The sequence below is a fragment of the Rhinopithecus roxellana genome, chromosome 13, assembly GCF_007565055.1.
Source record: "Rhinopithecus roxellana isolate Shanxi Qingling chromosome 13, ASM756505v1, whole genome shotgun sequence".
NCBI lineage: Eukaryota > Metazoa > Chordata > Mammalia > Primates > Cercopithecidae > Rhinopithecus > Rhinopithecus roxellana.
The window spans coordinates 110,679,328-110,705,135 of NC_044561.1; the positions used below are offsets into that span (position 1 = coordinate 110,679,328).

The window sequence follows — 25,808 nt, forward strand, 5'->3', positions numbered from 1 at the left end:
CCATTATAATCTTAAGTATCATTTTTGTCAAGTAAAATAGACAAATATAAACGGCACAGGTTGATGCCTTTTTAACCTATGTATGAGCCCCTGTAACCACTTACCCAGATCAAGAGACAAAAGATCTCCATGCTCCAGAAAGAGGCCCCTTGCCAGTTATCTATGTCATCACTGTGATCTGCATCCTAACCTCAGGGATACAGTGAGTTAAACTATCTTTCCCTGATGTACCTCAGTTTCCCCTTCTGCACATAGATGGGATGCTGATTACTATCCTACCTAATTCAGATGATCGTTCTAGAGGCACAAGGAGCTAGTGGATGTAGAGGGTCTTGAGGAAAGTCAAAGGCATCGCCGCTGCTGTTATTGTTACTCATTCTTATTTACTTTTATTCATCCTGTCAGCCCAAGCTTAAGTCCCAGCCTCTGTGTGAAGCATCACCCCTCTCCTCGTCTCTCCCTGTGTCCACTGCTGTCACTGCAATTATAACAGTCTCCAGGTGGCTACTGTGCCCAGGTCCCCTACTTGCATTCTCTTGCTTAGCCCACACGACGATGCCAGGAGCCAAGTAGGAACGACCCACTTTGCAAGTCAAGAAACCAAGGCTGATCTTGCCCAAGACCACACAGGAGAGAAAGACAGAGCCAGGATTCAATCCAGATTGGGGCCTGCCAAGTCTGCCCAGATCCTGCCCTGTCTCCTGCTGCCCCCTCTGCCTGGGGACCACCAGCTGTGGGGACTGATGATCCCAGCTGCCTGTCTTTCCCAGTTTCTAGAGGAACCTGAAGAAACTGTTTACCTCTCACAGAGCAAGGCTCAGAGACTGGGACGCCCTTGGCTTTCACAAATTGGCTCGGTTTGCCACACACTGTTACTGTTTCAGGGGCAGCCAGTAAAAAGGAAGAATGTTCCAAGTTAACAGGGCTTCGAGCTCTTGGCCAGCACACTACCCACTACAGGCCTGAACCCCAGGGCCTCATAAGCCGTCCAAGTATTGGAGGAAGCACACCGTGGTGGGTGTGGGGTGCCCACGCGGCTGCAGGAAGGAACGCTAGCCACTCTCCCAATCCACCCGGCAGCCCAGCCTGGGACCACAGGAACCCAAACACCAGACGTGGGCGTCTCAACATGATTTCCATGAAACTTAATAGACATGTTTCCATTCCTTCCCAGTGAGCACAGCCTGCAGCCCGCCTGGGCCTTTAACTGTTCCCAGGCAGGAGCCAGCGGGTGTGAGGCTGAAAAGGAAGAAGGCCAGACGAGCCACAGCCCCCTCCCCTGCAGCCCAAGGCCAGAGAAGGAGTTCACCAAGGGGACAGGCAGAACCAGGCCTGCACTGCTGGCCCCTATACCATGCTCATGACCTTCCGGACTGACCCAGGGAAGCTTGTAGGTTCGGAGGGACTACTTGCTCGCAGCGGTTATACCTGGGCAAGGGAGTAGGGGCGTGTGTATATTTCTATTTCAATGTCTTTGCAATGAGCTACTATTATCATAATCTTAAGTACCATTTTTATCAAGTAAAATACACACATATAAAAGGCACAGGATGATGCTTTTTTACCTATGTATGAACCCTGTAGCCACTTACCCAGGTCAAGAGACAAAAGACCTCCACCGCTCCAGAAAGAGGCCCCTTGCCAGCCAACTCTCCCACCCCTGACTATTGGAATTTGTTTTTAAAGAAAACAGTGTCATACAGTATCATCTATAGTAGGAGTAAAACCACGTAAGCCTAGAAAAAAAGTCCAAGTAGACATTAAGTGTTAACTGCAGTTACCCCTGAGGACTGTGCGGGGCAGGGGCCTCGTAAGGCAGCCTTTTAATTTTCTTCATAGTTTGCTGGATTTTCCAAACATTTCGTAACCAGCTTGTATAGCTTTTATAATCAGGAGAGGAAAAAATAAAAGTGTGAGTGTATGTGTTTTTAAGGCTGGTTCCCTTTGTAAATGCTCTCACCAGATGTTCTTAGCTAGACCTTCTGAGATGTGAACTAAGCCTTTCTTTTCTTTTTCAAGACAGAGTTTTGCTCTTACTCCAGGTTGGAGTGCAATGGTGCAATCTCGACTTACTGCAACCTCCGCCTCCTGGGTTCAAGCAATTCTCCTGCCTCAGCCTCCCGGGTAGCTGGGATTATGGACACCTGCCAACACACCCAGCTGATTTTTTGTATTTTTAGTAGAGATGGGATTTCATCATGTTGGCCAGGCTGGTCTCAAACTCCTGAGCTCAGGTGATCCACCCACCTTGGCCTCCCAAAGTGCTGGGATTACAGGCGTGAGCCACCGCGCCCAGCTGGCCTGAGCTTTTCTTAAAGGTACAGATTTATCCATTTACTGAAACGGGCAAAGATTTTAGTATCACTTACCATCTGCCGCCTCCTTACTTGGGAAGAGAAGACTGATAAAAGCTAAAATGGACAGTCCTAGGACTACCTTTAACCTCTGCCCTGTTCCTTGGGGGGAAAAAAATGCCTAGGGAAGGTGAGATTCTGCCCCTGACTCGCTGGGTGACCCTTCCCCATCTACAAAAGGGAGGCACTGGGCATATCTATCTCCAAGAGCCCTTCCAGTAGGGGCATTCTAGAATTCAAAGTATAATCAGGGGCCAGGTGCAGTGGCTCATGCCTACAATCCCAGCACTTTGGGAGTCTGAGGCAGGAGGATCCTTTGGGGCCAAAAGTTCGAGACCAGCCTAGCCAACATAGTGACAGCCTGTCTCTATAAAAAAGAGAAAAACTTAGCCAGGCATGGTAGCTCATGGTAGTCCCAGTTACTTGAGGCACCGAGACAGGAGGATCACTTGAGCCCAGGAGGTAGAGACTGTAGTAAACTATGATCACACCACTGCACTCCAGCCTGGGCAGAGCGAGTCCCCAACTCCAAAAAAAAAAAAAAAGTATATTCGAGTTCAGGAAGGTTTGGAGTTGGGATGTGGTTTCTAAATGGGATCAGTTAATCCTCAGTTGGTGAGAAGGTTTAAAAAGATCTGTCTTGGCTAGGCATGGTGGCTCATGCCTATAATCCCAGCACTTTGGGAGGCTGAGGCAGGCAGATCACCTGAGGTCAGGAGTTCAAGACCAGCCTGGCCAACATAGTGAAACCCCGTCTCTACTAAAAATACAAAAACTAGCTGGGTGTGGTGGTGGGTGCCAATAATCACAGCTACTCAGAAGGCCGAGGCAGGAGAATTGCTTGAAACTGGGAGGCAGAAGCTGCAGTGAGCAGAGATCTGGGCCACTGCACTCTAGCCTGGGCGACAGAGTGAGATCCATCCCCCCCAAAAAAAAAAAAATCTGTCTCATTCATCTTCCTGCCTCAGGCCTAGGGAGAGTCAGTCTAAACCAATAGCCACAGGTATAAATAAATGCTTCCAGGGGCCTGACAGGTAACATGAAGACAGACATTGGCTGAATGTGAGAAAGCACTCACTTCCACCCTTTGGAGATAGTCAGCCTCAGCACCAGAGAAGCAATAGGGAATAGAGGGGCTTGGGGCACACACCCCTTCTCATCCGCATCAGCCGAGTGTTGCTTTGGCCCAGCACCACCTGATCTACTGATTTTTCAGTAAAACCTCCCAATTTTGACAAAGTTGGCCAAGCCAAACACATTTGTGAGCCAGATACGGCCCAGCGGGTGTCAGGTTGTAACTTCCAGTCTCAATGACCTGGGACACTCCTCCTGAACTTCTCCAGGCTGGGGATTCTAGAACCAGCATTCCGTGGCTCTGGCTGCCAGGAAGTTCTTGCTCACTTCCAACTAAAACTTCTGCTTAAAGTCCTTTTTATTTTTGTGTGGGTGGAGGTATGAGTGAGTATTGGCTCGTATAAAAAAACTTTCAGAAACTGGAAAAACAGCCCTGATGCCGTGAACCGAGAAGCGAGTGGGTGTCAGAAGACCCACGTTCAAGTCCAGTTCTGTCTGTATCATCTGCATGACCTCGACCCCTTTCCCCTCACTCAGCCTTAGTTTTGTATTTGTTCCTTTCTCTCCCTCTCCCCTTTCCCTCTGCCCTGGGCTCACCATCTCCCACCCAAATCACATCATGATCACAATTGTAACCAGAGCTACTTCCTACTGTCTTGTGTGTTAGGCCTGTGCTAAGCATTTTCCATTAACTATTTTATCTCAATAATTCTATGGGCTGGGTATTTTTATTCCCATTTTACAAGTTAAGAAACTGAGCTCAAGGCTCTACGGCTAGTAAATGGTAGAGCTGGGGTATGACCCTGGGCACATAACCACCAGCTGTCCTGTCTCTTTCCCCGGGCTCCCTGCTACCACGCCAGGCTCCTCTTAGCCATCACAGTGGGCTTCCTAACACAGAGATCCAACTGTGACCCTCCACTGCTCAACAACCTCGGGTGGCTCCCTATTGCCTTAGCAACTCACTGGCCTGGTGCTGTGGCCTGTCAGTCAGTTCCCAGCTTACCTTCCCTACTTCTTCTAAACATACTTTATGCTGTAGCCCAGGGCTTTCCAATCATCATGGGCCCCATTCATGAGGTTCTTTCTGCCATGTTCACATATTCTAATTTGTTATTGGTTTAATATTTTTTATTAATTATTATTTACTTAACGTTTGACTTTTTGTCAATTCTTTTTCAACTTAAATTTAGTTTTTGACTGGGTGTGGTGACTCATGCCTATAATCCCAGCACTTTTGGGAGGCCAAGGCAGGAGACTTGCTTGAGCCTAGGAGTTCAAGACCAGCCTAGGCAACACAGGGAGGCCCTATCTCTACAAACAATAAGAAGTTAGCTGAGCATGGTGGCACACACCTGTAGTCCTAGCTGCTTGGGAGGCTGGGGTGGGAGGATTACTTGAGCCTGGGAGATAGAGGCTGCAGTGAGCTATGATCATACCACTGTACTCCATCCAGCCCAGGTGATGGAGCGAGACCTTGTCTCAAAAAAAATTATTTATATTTATTATTATGTGTTTGTGCTGTTTAAATTACTTCCTAATACTCATTAAGATGAAAAGCTGTAAACTAAAAAATGTTCGTCTAAACGCCATCTAAAATCTCCCCTCCTGGAACCCTTGGTGGATGCCCCACCTTGGAAAGTGCTGCCTGGACACACATCTCTGGATCTCTGCTTCCACTGCCCGCTCCCTGGACTGGGCAACCTCCTGCCCACCCTTCAGAGCCCTTCCAGACTTGCCTCTCTTCTCTTTGCTTTTCAGGACACATGTGCTTGAGGGATGGACCCCCACCACCCATCAGATACAGCCTAGAATTATCTGTGGATGAACCTGCCTTCTCCATGGACTACCAGCCCCCAAGGCAGGAACCAGGCTGGAGTGCAATGGCACGATCTCAACTTACTGCAACCTCCGCCTCCCGGGTTCAAGTGATTCTCCTGCCTCAGCCTCCCGAGTAGCTGGGATTACAGGTGCCTGCCACCATTCCCGGCTAATTTTTGTGTTTTCAGTAGAGACGGGGTTTCACCATGTTGGCCAGGCTGGTCTTGAACTCCTGACCTCAGGTGATCCACCCACCTCGGCCTTCCAAAGTGCTGGGATTACAGGCGTGAGCCACCGCGCCTGGCTTAGTTACCTCCTATTTATGACAAGGGATACTGATTTTTTCATGGTTGTGATATAAAATTTTCTATTTAGATGTATTTTTCAGTGTACAAAGTAAGTTGATTTAAAGAAAAATATTGAGCAAATAATAAGTAGTAGATTTTATTATTTTCTTATAAATTTTATCCAGTAAGTGGATGTGTAAAAGTTGTTCCAGTGATACTAAACTTTGGGAACCATGGGACAGGATCAACCCTAAGCCCCTGTGCCATAAGATTATCTGACATGGGGGTGCCCCCAAACAGTAGACAGCTATTAATCAAATGCCCCACAAAAATTACAGCTATGATGGGTTATCATAAAGGAAAGATACATGACATGCTAGAGTAAGAGTCAGAGAAATCAGGGAAGGCTTTCCTGAAAAGGTGACATTTGGGTGAAGATTTACTGGGTGAATAAGAATTCATTAGGTGAAGGTATTCCTCCAAGCAGGAACAGCATGTAACAAAGGCCCTGGGGCAGCAGGGAGCGTGAACCATAAGAGGCTCTGAAGCAAGGCTGGAGCCTCTGGAGCACAGAAGTGAGGCCAGGGAGGTAGGCTGGCAACAACCTTTATTATTTAAAGACAGGCAGGGGAAGGAAATCTGCACGTTGTTCCCAATCTGGAAAGAGTTGCTTACCCTTTGACAGGGGACAGACCAGTGCCTGACCCTTGATCTGAGGGTCTGGGGTTCAGTGAGGGATTTCTAATAACTAGGTTAGGTGTGAAGCCAGGAGAGGCTTGGCAAACACCAGGTGCAGGCTGTGGCCCTGGAGTGACCGTGACCGCTGACTGCAGGCTCAGAATTCAGACTGTCCTAACTTGCACTTTCTAGTTGGAGTGACCTTGGGCAGCTACTTAAGTTCCCAGAGCCTGAGGTCCCCATCTGTTGGAGATAGCAGCAGGTCTAATGTTAGAGTTGGTATGAGTCACCGACTCCTGGATGTAAATCACCTAGCATGGGGCCTTGACTGTAGGGAGAGGTGCATAGCCATTGGCTTATGAGAGCATTTTCAAACAGCTCCAAGAGCCATGTGTGTGTACACCTGTCCCGCCAGTGCATGGATGTAGGTGCCTGGTTTTGTAATATGTCTGTGGTGTGTATGCCAGTGTATGTCCATAGTTTAGCGGTATGGGGGAGCAGGTGGAGAAGGCATGGGTGTATGAGAAGGCGTGAACATGTGTTCAGCCGTGTGAGTCAGTGGGAGCATTCAGGTGTGCTCTGTGCGTGCATGTGTACGTGTGCAGTGCATGTGTACGTGTGCGTGCATGTGTACGTGTATGTGCGTGCATGTGTTTGTGTGTGTGTGAGAGAGAGTATGAACACCTCTATATGGAATTCTTCTGCTTGTGGAGATGCATTTCTGTGAGTGAAAACCCATACAAATTCAACACGGTTGGTCACAGTCACGGGGTTAAAGCCTTGGCCTGTCTTCACAGCTTTTTTCAAATCCTTACAGCCCCCGTGAATCTGCCTGAGGCTTTTGTATCTGTCTGGAGCTGGGCTGAAATCCTCTGAAAACAGACTTTTCTTTCATTCCCTGTTGCCAGATACTGGCACAAACGCATCCCCGCCACACACACACACACACACAAACACACAAATTCTTTCAGAATGTCCCAACTTTTTCAAGGTTCCAGCCCCAAAAGTCCCTTCCTCTTCCCTCTCCCCAGCCAATTCCCATGGAAGCACCCTGTGTTCAATGTGTCTATCTGACTTTCCATAGCTGAGTCTAAAACAGCAAAAGCATCCCAAGTTTTGGTAAGCGGTTCTCTCCTTTTCCCTCTGGACCCTTAACCCTCCTCGCTCTGCACTGCCTGGCTGGCCTGGGAGGGGACTTTAACCCCCACCACCACTCTCCCCCATCCAAACTCCCTGCCGGGACAATGTGCATTATCACAGTCAGTTCCACAACTAATATGCAAAACTACCCCGTTTCAGCCCTCAGCCTGAGGACTCAGATTCAGGCTCAGGTCTAGGGGTTGGGGAATATTAAAGTTTACAAGTCCAATCTTACTCCATCCATGCACACACATGGAGAAGCCGGGAGAGGACGTGGCCAGAGATGGGCTCCTGTCCCTGAACCCCTGCTGGGGTGGAAGCAGGTAAGCACAGCTTTGCGGAGGCACTGAGGGTCGTCTCAGCGTAAAAGGCCGGGGCCACCCGGGGTTGTTCTGTAGGGAATGGGGAGGGCTGTGCCCGCTGAAAGGGGACAGAGCGAGGTGGTCCAGGCCTTGGCGCGTTACCATGGTGACGGGCTGCCAGCGGCGGGCGGCGCGGCTCCTCTACTGGGCGCGTGGTCTGTGGGTCCGCGGGTTCGTCTGTCTGCGGCAGCCCTCGGTCCCGCCTAGCCCTGGAGCCAGGGGAGAGGGCAGGCCCGGGGCACCGACCCCGGCGTCATCTCGGAGGAGCGGCCGAGGGGGACAGGGAGAGAAACACAGAGAGAGAGACAGAGAAGGACTGAGGCTGAAGACGGCTAGAGACACAAGAGAGCCATGGGCGGCGCGGTGGGGCCACCCGACAGGGGGCGGCAGCAGGGGCGGGGCGGGGCGGGGCGCGGCGCGACAGCGGCCCCTTTGTGCCTGCGCCCTCGCCCCCAGCCCGCGCGCCCCGCCCCCACCGCCCCCTTCCCTCCGCCCACCCCCTCGGCCGCCAGCTGGAACCCTAGGAACCCCAGCACCCCCCCGCCGAGTTTTCCTCCTCGCTCCTCGCCCTTCCCACGGCGCGCCCGGCCCAGACGGCCCCATTGTACAGAGGGGCAGAGCGAGGCCTCGAGCCGCAGCAGCCGGGTTAAGCGCCCGCGGACCTCGCTGGCAGGCCCGAGTTCGAGTCTCCTCCTCATCCACTTCCCAGCAAGTCACAGACTCTCTTAAGCTTCGATTTCTTCATCTGTAAAATGGAGTGGGATGATGATGATGATGATGATGATGATGATGATGGTGCCTGCTGCTTAGATTTGGTGATGAGGAGTAAGCATCTGTCCCAGTGCCCTTGAATTCTCCCACATTAGGCCCGATCATTACGGCCTAATTCAAGACTTTGAGGTGATGACGGCTGTGTGCGAGTTCTGTTCTTGACTCTCAGATAATGACCTTGGTCAAGTCGGTATTTCCTCCTGAACCTCAGCTTTGGAGTGACACTAAGAAACTAGATGACTGCTAGGGTCTATATGTGTGTGTCCCCTCCCAAATTCATCGGCCCAAACCTAATCCTCAGTATGATGGTGTTAGGAGGTGGGGCCTTTGGGAAGTGATTGGGTCATGAGGACAGAGCCCTCACGAATGGGATTAGTGCCTCTCTCTCTCTCTCTCTCTCTATATATATATACACACACACACATATATGTATGTATATATATATAGGGACTAATATATAGGCATACACACACACACACATATACACACACATATATACATATACATATACACACACACATACATATTTGAGATGGAGTCTCACTCTGTTGCCTACCCAGGCTGAAGTGCAATGGCATGATCTCAGCTCACTGCAACCTCTACCTCCCAGGTTCAAGCAATTCTCCTGCCTCAGTCTCCCAAGCAGCTGGGATTTTAGGCACTCACCACCACACCTGGCCAATTTTTGTATTTTTAGTAGAGACAGGATTTCGCCATGTTGGCCAGGCTGGTCTCAAACTCCTGACCTCAGATGATCTGCCTGTCTCACCCTTCCAAAGTGCTGGGATTACAGGTGTGAGCCACCGTGCCCAGCCTAGTGCCCAAGAGGCCCCAGAGAGCTAGCTGCCTTGCTCCTTCCACCACGTGAGGACACAGCGAGAAGGGACTGTCTATGAGCCAGATAGGCCCAGAAACATAAGGTCCAGAAATAAGGCTCTTACCAAACACCCAACTTGCCTGTGCCTTGATCTAGGGCTTCCCAGCCTCCAGAGCTGTGAGAAGAGAATTTCTGTTGTGTGTAAGCCCCTCAGTCTAAGGTATGTTGTTACAGCAGCCCAGACTAAAATAGTGACCAAAGTTATTCCTGGTTAGATGACTCGGGGATTTGTCCATTTATTTATCAAACACTGTGCACTGAGTCAGCCTGTCTCCCCCACTAGACTACACATTACTTGAGAGTCCCTGCCCTCAAGTAATGTACAGTCTAGTGGGGGAGACAGGCAAGGAACAGATAAACAGGAAAAGTAAAAAAAAATAACTGTGGTAACTGCTAAGAAGGAAGCAAACAAATGTTGACATTGGGAACTGTAGAGGGATCAACTTATAGCTGGTGGTCTAGGAAGCCTAGATCTGAAAGCCTAGATCTGAAAGGGGGAAAAGCCTAGATCTGAAAGGGGAGGAATTAGAAGAGTGGAGACGGGGAGATGCAGAGAAACCAGTTTCTAGGCAGAGAGAACAGCATGTGCAAAAGCTCTGAGGCAATATTCAGCTTACAGGAACTGGGGAGTAAGTGAAGAACTGAAAAAGACGAGTGTAGTTGTAAGGGTTAGAGTTGAGACCCAAGCCTTATCCACAGCCAATCTCCCTCCCCACACAGGTTAATCAGTCTTTTAGCAGAGAAAACCTGACCTAGGAGCCATCTTATCCCAACTTCTTATAAGTTTCTTCACATCCCCGACCTTCACTTGCTTATCACTAATTTGGGACTACTAATCCCCCCGAATAGTTCCATAACGCTACACAGCCCAGCAATCAAGTAAACCCTCTCTACAGGAGATGGTCTGGATGGTTTTAGTATCATGACTCCAGATGTGAATTAAGGAGAGAACAGACTTGATGTCCAGTACTGAATTCTACTGGGAGTTGGGGGATCACAGCTTGAAGGTTTTAGAGTCCCAGGTTGCCATGAGACAGAATTGACATGACAGCCAGCGTTCTGGGGTTGCAGGCAACAGAAACGGGTTCTGAGTTAATTAAGCAGAAAAGAATGGATTGGCAGTCAGAGAATCAATGAGGAGGCTGGGGTCTATCCTCTGGAAAGCACTGGAGTAAGTAGGATGCTCCACGGGTCTCGTTATCAGGAAAGAGTTGGAAATGTTTGAACACATGGAATTACATTAAGACAAACAAACACACCAAAGTAGAACTTTATATGTGTCAGGTACTTTTCTAAGTATATAACAGTTATGAAGAAGATTCTGTTGTTGTCCTCACTTTACAGATGAAAAACTGAGGCACCGAGAGGGTGTGTAGCCTGCCCAGTGTCAGACAGCTAGTAGACTGTGGATTTCCGAAGTGGACACAGCTATCCAATTCCGTAAGTTATGTTATTAACCACTTTGCTACGCTACTTGAATAAATCCCAACCATTCTCTCTGCCCTCGTGTTCCTCACTGATGGACTCAGAACCTCAAAAGAGCCAGGCATGGTGGCACGCTCCTGTAATCCCAGCTACTTAGGAGGCCAAGGTGGGAGGATCACTTGAGCCCAGGAGTTCAAGGCTGCAGTGAGCTATGATTCACCATTGCACTCCAACCTGGGAGACAGAGTGAGAACCCATCTCTAAAAAACAAACAAACAAAATAAAGCCTTTATAGAGAAATTCTAACTGGGTCATGTGCCCAGGGCCTCACTAAGACTGCACCTGCACATATCAGGAATAGTTGGTCACCCAAAAGGAAATTAAATTGCATAAAAAGGAGAAGAAATGAATATGAAATTGTCCATAAACAAGTGCAATTACAGACTGGGCACAGTGGCTCATGCCTGTAATCCCAGCACTTTGGGAGGCCGAGGCGGGCAGATTGCCTGAGCTCAGGAGTTTGAGACTAGCCCGGGCAACATGGCAAAACCTTGTCTCTACTAAAAGTGCAAAAAATTAACCAGGCATGGTGGCACACACTTGTAATCCCAGCTACTGGGAGGTTGAAGCAGGAGAATCACTTGAACTTGGGAGGTGGAGGTTGCAGTGAGCTGAGATTCACACCACTACACTCCAGCCTGGGTGACAGAGTGAGACTCTGTCTCAAAACAACAACAACAACAACAACAAAAAGGTGCAATTACAGTCTACCCCTTGGGCCTCTCAACATACTTTATATCCTTGTTCACAGGCATGTTCTTCCAAAACTTTTCTCTACTGACACGGTATAGCAATTCCATATGCAACCAACAATGTGCACACACACACACACACCCCTATGGTTTGTAGTCATACTGTGTATGACCTCAGGGAGTTTCACTTTTCTGAGCTTCAGATTCATCTTTTGTAAAAGAGAGAGAATCATACTTCCTCATTGGACTGTGGTGGAGAATAAGTTAATGACTATAAAGTGCTTTGCACTGTGTCTGGTACATAGAATTAACATGCATCTTATAAAATAGTGCTGTTATTCCAAAAAATAGGGAGGACGGAATACTTCCAAACTCATTCTATGAGGCCAGTATTACCAAAACCAGACAAAGACACATCTAAAAAAGAAAACTACAGGCCAATATCTCTTATGAATATGGATGCAAAAATTCTCAAAAAATACTAGCAAACTGAAATCAGCAATACATTAAAAAGATCATTCATCATGACTAAGTGGGATTTATCTCTGTGATGCAAGGATGGTTCAACATATGCAAATCAATCCATTCTGTTGATGTAATACGTCACATCAACAGAATGAAGGACAAAAACCATAGGGTCATTTCAATTGATACTGAAAATGCATTTGATAAAAGTCAACTTCCGCTCATGATTAAAAACCCTCAACAAACCAGGTATAGAAGGAAAATACCTCAACATAATAAAAGCCATATATGACAGACCCATAGCTAGTATCATACAGAATGGGGAAAAACTGAAAGCCTTTCCTCTAAGATCTGGAACACAGCAAGGATGACCACTTTCGTCACTGTTTTTCAACATAGTACTGGAAGTCCTAGATAGAGCAATCAGGCAACAGGAAGAAATAAAGGGCATCCAAATTAGAAAGGTAGAAGTCAAAATATACTTGTTTGCAGATGACATAATCTTATATTTGAGAAAGCCTAAAGACTCCACCACAAAGCTATTAGAACTGATAAACAAATTCAGTAAGATTGCAGGATACAAAATCAACATATGAAAATCAGCAGCATTTCTATATGCCAACAGTGAACAATCTGAAAAAGAAATTTAAAAAGTAATCCCATTTAAAATAGCTAAAAATAAAATTAAATACCTAGGAACTAATTTAACCAAAGACATACAAGATCTCTATAATGAAAACTATAAAATATAAAATGAAAGAAATTGAAGAGGACACCAAACAATGGAAAGATACTCCCAAAGCAATATACAGATTCAATGCAATCCCTATCAAAATACCATTGACATTCTTCACGGGAATAGAAAAAACAATCCTAAAATTTATGTGGAACCACAAAAGACCCAGAATAGTCAAAACTATTCTAAACCAAAAGAAGAGTGGAGTAATCACATTACCTGACTTCAAATTATACTTCAGAGCTATAGTAACCAAAACAGCATGTTACTGACATAAAAACAAATTCATAGAACAATGGAACAGAATAGAAAACCCAGAAAGAATTCTGCTTACCTACAATGAACTAATTTTTGACAAAGGTGCCAAGAACATACATGAGGGAAAAGATAGTCCAATAAATGGTGCTGGGAAAACTGGATATCCATATGCAGAAGAATGAAATTAGACCCCTATCTCTTGCCATATACAAAAATCAAATCAAAATGAATTAAAGACTTGAATCTAAGACTTTAAACTGTGAAACCACAACAATAAAACATTGGGGAAACTCTCCAGGACTTTGTTCTGGGCAAAAATTTCTTGAGTAATACCCAACAAGCACAGGCAACCAAAGCAAAGATGGACAAATGAGATCACATCAAGTTAAAAAGCTCTTGCACAGCAAAGAAAACAATCAACAAAGTGAAAAGACAACACACAGAATGGGAGAAAATATTTGCAAACTATCCATCTGACAAAGGATTAACAACCAGAACATATAAGAAGCTAAGACAACTATAAAGGACAAAATCTAATAATTTGATTTTAAAACATGCAAAAAAATTTGAATAGACATTTCTCAAAAGAAGATGGCATACTAATGGCAAACAGGTATATGAAAAGGTGCTCAACATCACTGATCATCAGAGAAATGCAAATCAAAACTACAATGAGGTATCATCTCACCCCAGTGAGCATGGCTTTTATCCAAAAGACAGGCATTAACAAATGCCAGCAAGGATGTGGAGAAAAAGGAACTCTCTTACACTGTCGGTGGGAATGTAAAGTAGTACAACCACTATGGAGAACAGCTGGAAGGTTCCTCAAAAAACCAAATATAGATCTACCATATGACCCAGCAATCTCACTACTAGGTCTATACCCAAAAGAAAGGAAGTCAGTATATGGAAGAGATCATCTGCACTCCCATGTTTGTTGCGGCACTCTTCACAATAGTCAAAGTTTGGAAGCAGCCTAAGTGTCCATCAACAGATGAGTGGATAAAGAAAATGTGATACTTACACACAATGGAGTACTGCTCAGCCATAAAAAAAGGATGAGATGTTGTTATTTGCAACAACATAGATGGAACTGGAGGTCAGTATGCAAAGGGAAATAAGCCAGACACAGAAAGACAAACATCACATGCTACACTTATGTGTGGGATCTAAAAATCAAAACAATTGAATGAATGGAGACAGAGAGTAGAAGGATGTTTACCAGAGGCTAGGAAGGGTAGTGGTGGGGGGGGTGGGGGTGGGGGTGGGGGTGGGGGTGGGGTGGGGTTGGTTGATAGGTACAAAAAAAAAGTAGTAAGAATGAATAAGACCTAGTATTTGGTAGCACAACAGGATAACTATAGCAAATAATAATTTAACTGCATTTAAAAATATCTAACTGTATAATTGGATTGTTTGCAACACAAAGGACAAATGCTTGAGGGGATGGATACCCCATTCTTCATTATGTGATTATTATACATCGAATGCCTGTATCAAAACATCTGATGTGCTCCATAAATATATACACCTACTATGTACCCACAGAAATAAAAATAAAAATAGAATAAAATAGTGTTATGTTAGGGGCTAGGGGTTGTGAATTCACCCTTCAAATACACAGGCTTAACTGCTGGACTGGACTTGGTTCATCTCTCTGGGAATTTCCAGTGGATCTTCCAAGGACTTCAAGTATTCACTTCCTCCCTCTCTCTCTCTGGCAAACAAATAACTGAATCATGTGCCAATTGCTGCACTAAATTTTGAGAAATAACAAAATCCATCACTGGTCTTACATATATGGTGGAGTGAAAAAATGGGGAAGGACTGTGGAAATGGGTTCTGCTACTGGTTCACTGTGCAGCTCTCCGCATGGGGCCACGGTTTCCTCAGCATAAAATGGTGATTATATAATCTCTCCTCATAAGGCTCTTGTAAGAATCCAGTGAAAGAATGCACTGAAAGCGTTTAACACAATGCTTGGCATATAACAGGTTCTCAGCAAATGGAAGCTCTGCCTGTGGTTTTGAGATTCCCAGGCCCAAGTGTCAGGACACCTCACCAGGGGACAGGCTTACTTGGGGGAAGGGAGTTGCCTAATTTAAGCAGGATGTCACGAGATTCGGAATGCATTCATTCAATCGTTTAATAAAAATTTATTTGCTCCTACTATGAGGATGCTAAATACTTGGCATGTGTGCATATACTCACCCCTCCCATACCCATGACAGACATCACTAATCCATATTGGAACTTTCTGCTAAACCTAGAAACTGCCCCAGAGTCCTCCTCAACAGAAAGTGCAGGCAGCTGCTACCAATCAATACATATTGACATGAAGACAATGCTTATTCACCATCTGAAGTTCACAGTGTGTAAGGAAATGGGCTCCAGAGGCAGAAGGCTCCAGAGACAGAAGGCTTGGGTTTGCATTTTGCCATAGGCCCTTATGATAATGTATAGGCACTAAGAGAGCGTATCAACCATAGAGTCCACTGAGATCTCCCTTCAAGATAGATTGTGTGAGCTGTAGATATCTTCAGGATCTGCTTCAGGTTTTGAGCTGAGGCCACCTGCTTCCTGGGCAGCTTGAAGCTAAGCACACTGTGAATGAGGGTTCATTATTTCTGCCTAATATAGGATTTCTCTATGAATAATCTTTGTGCCAGAGTCCCCTGCTGGGCTGTCCAAGACTGTCTAAGAGATGCACCACAGTCTGAAGCTCTTTCTACCCAATCCTTCTTCCTTCCCCGTCTCCTTTCATAGACCTGCATCAATGTCCAAAGGCTCCCATTTTTTCTCCTGCTCCCTCTCCCCATTATCCTTTGCAGGCATTACCCCCATGCATCTCTTGGCATTCTTAACTCTGTCTTTGGCCTCTGTTTCTCAGAGGACACAGGTGACATTAGCTGTGAGCTGCAGAAGACTGGGCTGGAAAGGAGTGATCCTCATCTTCTCTAATGGGGAGAATAGGGGTGGCACAGAGATTATTGTGAGTGCTAGGGGCAAAGAATGACCCAGGACAGGGAGGCTGAAGGGCACCTCCCTCAGCATGAAATTGGCCTTCCCCATCAAGGACTCTTATTTTTATTTTTGAGACAGAGGTTTTGCTCTTGTTGCCCAAGATAGAGTGCAATGGTGTGGTCTCGGCTCACTGCAACCTCCGCCTCCCAGGTTCAAGTGATTCTCCTACCTCAGCCTCCCGAGTAGCTGGGATTACAGGTGCCCACCACCACGCCCAGCTAATTTTTGTATTTTTAGTAGAGACGGGGTTTCACCGTGTTGGCCAGGCTGGGCTCGAACTCCTGACCTCAGGTGATCCACTCACCTTGGTCTCAAAGTGCTGGGATGACAGGCATGAGCCACTGTGCCTGGCCAAGGACTCTTGATTGCAAATGACAGAAACTCAACTCAATCTCAAAGTAAAAAGGGACTTTAAGCGCCTTATAACAGAGAAGTGGTGCAGGAGCTCTGTCATCATTCTAATAGCTTCTTCCCTATGACTAGAGAAGTTGGCCTCCAGGCCTATAAGGTCTCAAGCTGGCAATCCTAATATAGAGACATCATCAAAATAGTAATCTCAGGGAAGACCCTGATTGGCTTTGCTTGGGTCACATGTCAATTCTTGAACCAATCACTGTGACCAAGGTAATGAAGATATTCTGATTGGCTGGAATAGATTCTATGCCCACCCTTGGGTGGGAGCACATGATGATGGGTCTACCAGGGCTGCATGGAGAGAGAAGCTCTCCAAAACAAACAGAAGGAGGGGGATGGGAACACAAGGTAAACAAAAACCTTTGGTGATCATTACCCACTTCAGAAACACTGAGGAGGAAAACGACAAAAAAAGACAGCTTCTTCTCTCAATGACCTCCTCTTTTCACAGGGGAAAATCTGATGTTTAAATGTTTCCTGATCAGGTCCTAGGACGGGCTTTGGAGAGTGACCTGTGGGTACATTAGGGACCTCAGACACTGTCTCACCCTTTCCTAGGGTGCCCACAATCTTGGTGGAAAGGATGAGATGGAAATGACCTATGGGAATAAAACCTCTTAGAGCTCCTAAAAAAGACTGAAAACTTACCTTGTTTAACTGTCCTGATTTATGCCAGGGAGCTTCACGTAGGGAGGCATGACTCACACTGTCACACTGTCCAGCCAGGACAACAATCTGTTATACTTCATCTGCCCCTAAAATGGCCTCCTGATGGAGAAGCCTGTGATATATAAGCAGAGACCTTGGAATTCAGGTCCCTCTGCACCCACTAACTCCTTGAGACATCTTAGGGGTTTGCCTGAATTCTCAGAACCTCAGTTTTCTAACCTGTAAAATGGAACCCATAACCTCAGCTTTGCCTCTTGCCCCCGTCTGCTGTGAGGCAACAACACATGCATATGTCACGTGTCACTAGGGATGGAGGTCACGAGATGCATTTATTGAGTGTCCAGTCTGTGCCAAAGACAGCGTGCTGGATGCTGGCCATATCAGGGTGAACATGACAGACAGCCCCTGCCTTCATGTAGCTCACAGTCTAGAAGAGAGTCAGATCTTAATAATGAATGCCTCATACAAATGGTGGTAAGGTCTTAAAGGGAAAAAAAGAGCACAAATCAATGGAACCCAGTGGAGGTCCAGGAGGGTGGCCCAGAGGGCTTAAGCTGAGATTCAAAGAGAAAACATAAGAAGTCAGGGAAGGTTGGACTCGGTGGCTCACGCCTGCAATTCCAGCACTTTGGGAGGCCGAGGCAGGCAGATCACAAGGTCAGGAGATAGAGACCATCCTGGCCAACATGATGAAACCCTGTCTCTACTAAAAATACAAAAATTAGCTGGGTGTGGTGGCGCATGCCTGTAATCCCAGCTACTCGGGAAGCTGAGGCATGAAAATCGCTCGAACCAGAGAGTCAGAGGTTGCAGTGAGCCGAGATCGCGCCACTGCACTCCAGCCTGGTGACAGAGCGAGACTCTGTCTCAAAACAAACAAAAAAAAAGAAGTCAGAGAAAAGCATTACAGTCAGAGGGAACAGCACATGCAAAAGGCCTGTAGCAGGAGAGCATGTTGGAGGCAGAAAAAAGCCAGAGAGTGATGGGACAGGGACACAAGAGGAGGTGGGAGGCATGGGCAAGGCTCTGTATACCAGAGAGTTTGAATTTTCTCCTTACAGTCGTGAAAACCCATGGGAAGGAATTCAGGAGGGAGTAATGTGATCAGATTAGGTTTTTCTTGCCCCCACCTCCCTTTAAAAGGTTCCTCCAGTGCTGAGTGGAGGAGACCATGGGAGGGGCAGGGGCTGCAGGGAGACCCACTAGCAAGGGGGCTGACATGAGGGGCTGGAGAAAAGTTTGGCTCCAAGGGTGGTGGAAGCCAAAAGTCAGGGCTCTGGGGGGCCTTGGGGCTGCAGACTCCAAGGCAGGGGGCACAGAGGGCTGTGCAGCTCCCCCTAGCACATCCTGGAGCCTCTGGAGAGGTCTGCACCTCTGGAGTTTCTCTTTCCCTCCCAGTCCAGCCTTTTCTTGTTATTGTAGGACAGACTCCATCGATGACTCATTCAGGACTTGGGTTTCTTGTTCCAGCAGTCTCCCTTCCCCTGATTACTTTGGGCTCCTCTGTGGGGGCCTGCAGGCCTCGCCCCTCATCATCTGGGGAGGCAGCCAAGAACCTTGGTGGCTGGGTGAGCTCTGTGGAGGAAGGAGCCGGGACCCTCCCAGCTTCAGGCCCCACCCATGCTTTCCTGCCTCTGGTTTTGCTCTCCTCTTTCCCCCACCAGGGGACCCCTGTTCTGCAAGTCCTGTTCCTCCTTCCAGGACCGCCTCCCTTGGGAAGCCCTGCCAGGTGGCCAGAGACAATCTTTTCCACCCTGTCTTTTTATTCAACCCCCAGGAGCCCACCTTCTGGTGAGTGAGGCAGGGGTGCATTGCTGGAACTGTGGACACAAACATGGTAGGAACCTAGAGGAGGGAACCAATAAAACCCCTAGAGATTGGGTCAGACGAGGTTTTCTAGAGGAAGGGACATGTACACCTAGGTTTTGTAGGAGAAATAGAAGTTCATCGTGGGGAGAAAAATAAGAAGGCGTTCCAAGCCAAAGAAACAGCGTGTGCAGGGGGTGATTGCAAGTTATTTCTGTAATGTGTGAAAGGGGCCCAGTGCATGCAAATGTTTGTTGAATGAATCAATGTTTGGGGGAACATTGAGAAATTTGGTGTGGCTGCATCAGAGCTTGCAAACTGTCAGTGGATAGGCCAAATCAGGCAAAAAGAAGGTAAAAAAAAAAAAAAAAAAAAAAAAAAAGCAAAGAAAAAACCATGAAAATGGAATTAACTGTCAGCATCTAAAAGCTGGGAGGCTTCACAGATACTCTGGAACTGGGCAGCACCCTCTGCCTTTATCTAGGCACATGCCATCCAGCTCACCAGAGTCCTCACCTGGCTCAGTTTACTCATTCATACTACTTCCTGAACCCTGTGGACATTTGAATTTGCACTCCTACCTAGATGTTATACTCCTCAAGGTTCTGGACTGTGAGCTATTCACAGGGCCAGGCACACAGCAGGTGCCCAATAAATCTTTGTTGGCTAAGTGGATAGATGGTGTGATGATTTTAAAATATATCCCCAAATTTCTTAACACTCCGGAGCCCCCTTCAGTGTGGGCTGAACTCAGAGACTCCCCTGTAAACAGCCACATGTAGAAGAAGTAATAACTTGTGATTTCAGAGACTAGGTCACAAAAGACACTGTGGCTTCTGCCTGGCTGTTTCTTGGATTGCTTGCTATGGGGAAAGCCAGCTGCCATGTTGTTAGGATACTCAAACAGCCCTGTGGAAATACCCAGCTGGCAAGGAACTGAGGCTTCTTGTCAATGGCTGGCACCAACTTGCCAACCATGTGAGTGAGTTACCTTGGAAGTGGCTCCTCCAGCCCCATCTGGCCTTAGATGATCGCAGCCCCAGCTGACAGCTTGACTGCAACCTCATGAGAGACCCTGAGTTACAACCACCCAGTGAGGCTGCTTCCAAACACCTGATCCACAGAAACTGTATGAAACAATGTTTATTATTGTCTCAGATGCTGAGTTGTGAAATGATTTGTTATGTTATGCATCAATAGATAACTAATATGGGTGGATGACTGGATAGCCGGATGACTGGATGGATTTACACAGAGTGCACTAGGTAACGGGGGAAGTCCCACTGGAAAAGTGAGGGTCAGAGCCTGGAGAGCCAGAAGAGGTTTGTAATCCCTGGTCATCTCTAAGCTTTAGGGAGGTTATTCAGGCAGCCAGAAGAGGAGAGAGTTAGTGAGTTTTGAAGCCAAGAGGTCATCAGAGGCTAGACCACTCATCCTGGGGAGACAGGCTGCCCTGTGTCTCCAAATCCAGCTTCCTCAAGCAGCAGTCCATACTAGTCCTTCCTACCCTGAGGTCCTGGCTCCATCATTCCTTGGCCCCAGCTGGCCCTCGGAATTGTGGAGGAGGTCAAGACTTCAGCATTTTTCAGAAGCCAAGTCATCCTCCTCACTCAGAGTCTTCTTTGTGTGGAGGAAGCAGTTTTTCAGCTGGTGGGGGACTCAGGGCAGGGTCAGTAGCCTGCAGAACCAGAGGAGGGTATTGAGAAGCTGGGACCCTCTGTGGAGACCCTCCTGGCCCCAAAAGCATGGTGGAGAGTCACAGCCACCAAACATCCGTAGGATTAGGTCAGCCCTAAGATCCAGTGTATTGGAGTTGTTTGAAATGACCCAACACATGTCCTCGGGAAACGTATGTACAATGGGCCTGGCACATACGAGAATTTTTTAAGTAAATCAAAACTGCACTGAAATGCCATTTTTCATCAATCACATTGGCAAAATTTCAAAAGCTTGACAATACCTGTTGGTGAGGCTTTGAGCAAATAGCTACTCTTATAAATTGTCAGTAATGCCTGCTGGCAATAAACCTAGGAAGGAATTTGTAATATAGACCAAAACAGCATATGCATGTACTCTTTGACCCAGGATATTTACTTCTAGGATTTATCCTAAAGATGTAATTCCACAAATATGAAAAATGTATATGCAAGGTTATTTATTGAGGAATTATTTATAATACAAAATGTTGAAAATACCCAAATGCCCATCTGTAGAAAACTGGATGAATAAACTATGGTACCACATGAGAGAATGTTATGCAGCCGTGAAGGCAAGAAGGAAGATCTCTATAAAAATACAGGGAGTGATTTCCAGCATATATTGTTAAACAACAAAATAAGATAAAAGCAAAATAAAGGACTACCTATACTAAGCAAACTTTTAAGAAAATAAAAAAGAAACATTTCTGTATTTACATACATATTTAAATAATTATGCAAAAGAAACCCAGGAAGGATAAATCAGAAACTTATTGCAAATGGTTACTCTTAAGGAGTTACTGGGAATATCAATGGAGAAGAAAGAGACGGGAGTGAGATTCCTCTGAATATATTTGTACAGGATTTTTGACTTTTTAACTATGCAAATATTTTACATTCTCAAAAATAAAATTAAATAAAAAGATAAAAATGTAAACTGTAAACTTGTAAACAAAGAGAAAAGAGATGAGCTTAACTGAATGTCAAATAATAATATAGCCACACAAAGAAAATAAATAAGTTTAACCACAGGTGTCTAGGTATTTAGTGTTATAATTCTAAAACTACTATCTCTGTGTTGTATGATGGAAGAAATGAGTAAACGTGCTGATGTTTTGGGACTCAGCGTTCTCACTATGGGGAAAGGAAGTAAAAACATGGAGTGGAGGAAGGATCTGTGGCTATGGCTATGAGTGTTAATTGAAGACATTGATATGAGCAGACCAGGGAAAAGCAACATATCTATAGCAATTAGCACGCTCAGGGTCCAGATCTTGTCTCCTAAATGCCTTCCCCACTAAACAGAACTAGTGTCCTTAGAGAAATGGCTGATTCCAGGATTGGGCAGGGAAAGTGCACGGTGAACCTGAAGCATCTCATGTCAAAATGCAAGGAAACACTCAATGAATGATGAGGCCAAGTCTAAAGGAGCCCACTTAATGGGGCTCCCACTAGCCAAAGTCCAGACAATTTGATTCTCAAGAGAAGAATGATGAGGTTTCTCACCGTTGGAGTGAGAGATGACCAACAAGCAAGGGGCTGGAATGATCCATGTGGCAATGGATTTGAGTTGGAGACAGTAGCTTCCCAGTGCAGACAGGTAAGTTGATAGTTGCATACAGAAATGTTTATAGGTATGTGTATATACGAAAGTTCATATATACATATATTTCCTTGTTCTATCAGCTGAGAGTACTTAGAAGCATCAATATTGTGGTAGTAATAAGCACACTTAACACCAGATTTGGGTGTCTGATTACATCCCTGGAGAAATGGCTGATTCAGGCTGGACATGGTGACTTATGCCTGCAATCCCAACACATTAGGAGTCTGAGGCAGGTGGATTGCTTGAGCCCAGGAGTTCAGGCCAGCCTGATCAACATGACGAAACCCTGTCTCTACAAAAATTAAAAAAATCAGCTGGGCATGGTGGCAGGTGCCTGTAGTCCCAGCTGCTCAGGAAGATGACATGGGAGGATGGCTTGAGCCTGGGAGGCAGAGGTTGCAGTGAGCTGAGATCACACCACTACACTCCAGCCTGGGCAACAGAGCGAGATCTGTCTGAGAGAGAGAGAGAGAGAGAGAGAGAGAGAGAGAGAGAGAGAAATTTAGAGAGAAATGGCTGATTCAAGCAAGGACTGGGTTAGAAAATGTACAATGTACAAGATGAGCCTGGAGCATCGTACAATGACAGAAGGTAAGAAAATGCCTAAAACATCAAAGAAATCCACAATGATGGAAGGATGTGAAAGGGACACAGAAAACAACTGAAAGAGCTTCTAATGACCAAAGCTGGATGGAACAACTTGAACAAGAAAATAAAGCATACACTGATATAAAGAAATAAGGGCATAAATAAACAGTCACATGTCCCTTATTGACAGGAATACGTTCCGATAAATGCATTGTTACGGGGATATGTTCTGATAAATGCACTGTTAGGCAGTTTCGTCATAGTGTGAAAGTCAGTGTACTTACACAAACCTAGGTGGTATAGCCAGCTACACATCTAGGCTATATGGTGTAGCGTACTACTCCTAGGCTACAAACCTGTACACTGTGTTATTGTACTGAATACTGTAGGCAGTTGTAACATAACGGTAAGTATTTGTGTATCTAAACATACAAAAGGAACCGTAAAAATATACTTACCATGAATGAAGCTTGCAAGACTGGCAGTTGCTCTGGGCGAGTCAGTGAGTGAGTTGTGAGTAAATTTGAAGGCCTAGCACATTACTGTACCCTACTGTAAACTTTATAAACGTTGTACATTTAGACTACATGGAATTTATAAAAATATTTTTCTTTTTCTTTCTTTTTTTTTTTTGAGACAGAGTTTTGCTCTTGTCACCCATGCTGGAGTGCAGTGGCACAATCTTGGCTCAACTGCAACCTCTGCCTCCCGGGTTCAAGAGATTCTCCTGCCTCAGCCTCCCAAGTAGCTGGAATTACAAATGCCAGCCACCACGCCTGGCTAATTTTTGTATTTTTAGTAGAGGCGGAGAGTCACCATGTTGGCCAGGCTGGTCTTGAACTCCTGACCTCAGATGATCCACCCACCTTGGCCTCCCAAAGTGCTGGGATTACAGGAGTGAGCCACCACGCCCGGCCCTAAAAATATTTTTCTTTCTTCAATAATAAATTAACCTTAGCTGTAATTTTTTACTTTCTAAACTTTTTAATTTTTAAAACTTTCGACTCTTGTAATAACAACTTAAAACACAAACACATTAAGCAAGTGTACAAAAAAGATTTAAAGAAAGATTTATATATATAAGCTTTATATATAATTATATATATTTATATATAAAGATTTATATCTTTATTCCATAAGCTTTTTTCTATTTTTAAATTTGTTTTAATTTTTAAACTTTTTTTGTTAAAAACTAAAATGGAAGGCCAGATGCAGTGGCTCGTGCCTATAATCCCAGCACTTTGGAAGGCAGAGGCAGGAGCATAGTTTGAGGGCAGGAGGATAGTTTGAGGCCAAGAGTTCAAGGCAAGCCTGGGCAACATAGCAAGACTTATCTATTAAAAGAAAAATTAGCCGGGCATGGTGATGCATGCCTGTAGTCTCAGCTACTCGGGAGGCTGATACAGGAGGATAGCTTCAACCCAGGAAGTGAAGACTGCAGTGAGCTAGGATCCCTCCACTGCCCTCCAGACTGGGCCACAGAGTGAGACCTTGTTGCTAAAAATTAAAACAAAAAATAAAAATAACTAAACTGCAAACATGGGCCGGGTGTGGTGGCTCACACCTGTAATCCCAGGACTTTGGGAGGCCAAGGCTGGTGGATCACCTGAGGTCGGGAGTTCAAGACCAACCTGGCCAACATGGGGAAACCCCATCTCTACTAAAAATACAAAAATTAGCCGGGTGTGGTGACATATGCCTGTAATCCCAGCTATTTGGGAGGCTCAGGCAGGGAAGTTGCTTGAACCCAGAAGGTGAAGGTTGCAATGAGCCAAGATTGTACCACTGCACTCCAGCCTGGGCAACAAGAGCAAAACTCCATCTCAAAAAAAAAAAAAAAAAAAAAAAAAAAAGCAAACACACGTATTAGTCTAGGCCTACACTGGATCAGGATCATCGATATCACTGCCTGTCACCTCCACATCTCGTCCTACTGGAAGGTCTAGGCAATGGGAATTTCTCAACTCCATTATAATCTTACGGGACCACCATCGTTGTTGATGGAAGTGTTATTATGTGGCACATGACTGTAAGTGGGAGAGATTAGGCAAATTTCCCATGCAGAAGAATTCCAAATAGTTTATGTAGAGATACTTCACCCCCAAGGCGATAGAGCATAAATAAACAACTTCCACTCCTAAAGTGTGGACTGCACATAGTGACTTCCTTCCAAAAGTTACAGTATGGGAAAGAGGAGAAGAAGTAACTTTACCGTGGAGAAATCTGACAAATACGACCTCGGCCAGGTGATCAAGGCCAACATCAACAGTAATAAATTGTGTTAATACTACATAGTCTTGATATGCTGTGTAAGGATGGGGCACTTCAGATACAGGCTGCCTTAGGCGTCTCTATTCTGCCCCCACCTGCCTTGCAAAGATGTCCTCAGAGAGAGTGTAACTGTCTTCTCCAGGGCCACACAGCATGCTGAGAGTGGCAAACACCTGACTGGCCTCTTCACAGCATCATCAGAGTTGCCACACCTGTTTCACAGAGAAGGTAAGGGGGACCCTGAGGGCTTGTGCAATTTGCCCACATCCTCTTAGAGTGGTCCAGCTGCAAAAAAAAAAAAAAAAAAAAAAAAATAGTAGAGGGGCTCCACAAGCCACACACACCCCAAACAGCCACAGCTTAGCTCAGCTTCCTCCCATCCCTGGATTCTCAGCACTGAGATATCTCCCTCCCCAACATTCTAGCTTCCTCTCCCTCCTTTCCCATGGGGACGGCCCGTTTCCCTCTATGGCCCCACTTCAGAAATCTGGGGCCACCCAAGGACACCCCAGGCCTCTTCCTTACAGTATGAAAGAAACTGGGCAGATGCTATGGCAGTGGCGCCACGGAGGGGGCCGGGGTCATGCTGCGGCCTCACCCAACAGGCGGCTGGGAACTTAACTCACGGTGAAAGAGCTAAATTGTCCTGTGCAGCTGTGCTTGTTTTTCTTCCCCCTTTCAGTCCGCAGCCCTGATAGGGAAGGCGGTAAGCTGGAGGCGGTCACTTTTTCTC

The 25,808-nt window shown here is 46.1% G+C and overlaps 1 protein-coding gene and 1 long non-coding RNA gene across 3 annotated transcripts in view; one reads left to right on the plus strand and one right to left on the minus strand.

The window, feature by feature from the left end:
- KIAA1755 (KIAA1755 ortholog) overlaps window positions 1–8,094 on the minus strand; it is a 46,757-nt gene extending 38,663 nt beyond the window's left edge. For both annotated transcript variants that reach the window (XM_030915552.1, XM_010355339.2), the window contains exon 1: window positions 7,819–8,094. In XM_030915552.1, the coding sequence (XP_030771412.1) occupies window positions 7,819–7,821 (3 nt within the window). In that variant the 5' untranslated portion in view covers window positions 7,822–8,094. The remainder of the gene's footprint in view (window positions 1–7,818) is intronic.
- The window catches only part of LOC104655822, a 33,759-nt gene continuing 15,446 nt past the window's right edge, over window positions 7,496–25,808 (plus strand). Inside the window, exon 1 of the long non-coding RNA XR_747032.1 lies at window positions 7,496–7,677. This is a non-coding gene — a long non-coding RNA (uncharacterized LOC104655822). The remainder of the gene's footprint in view (window positions 7,678–25,808) is intronic.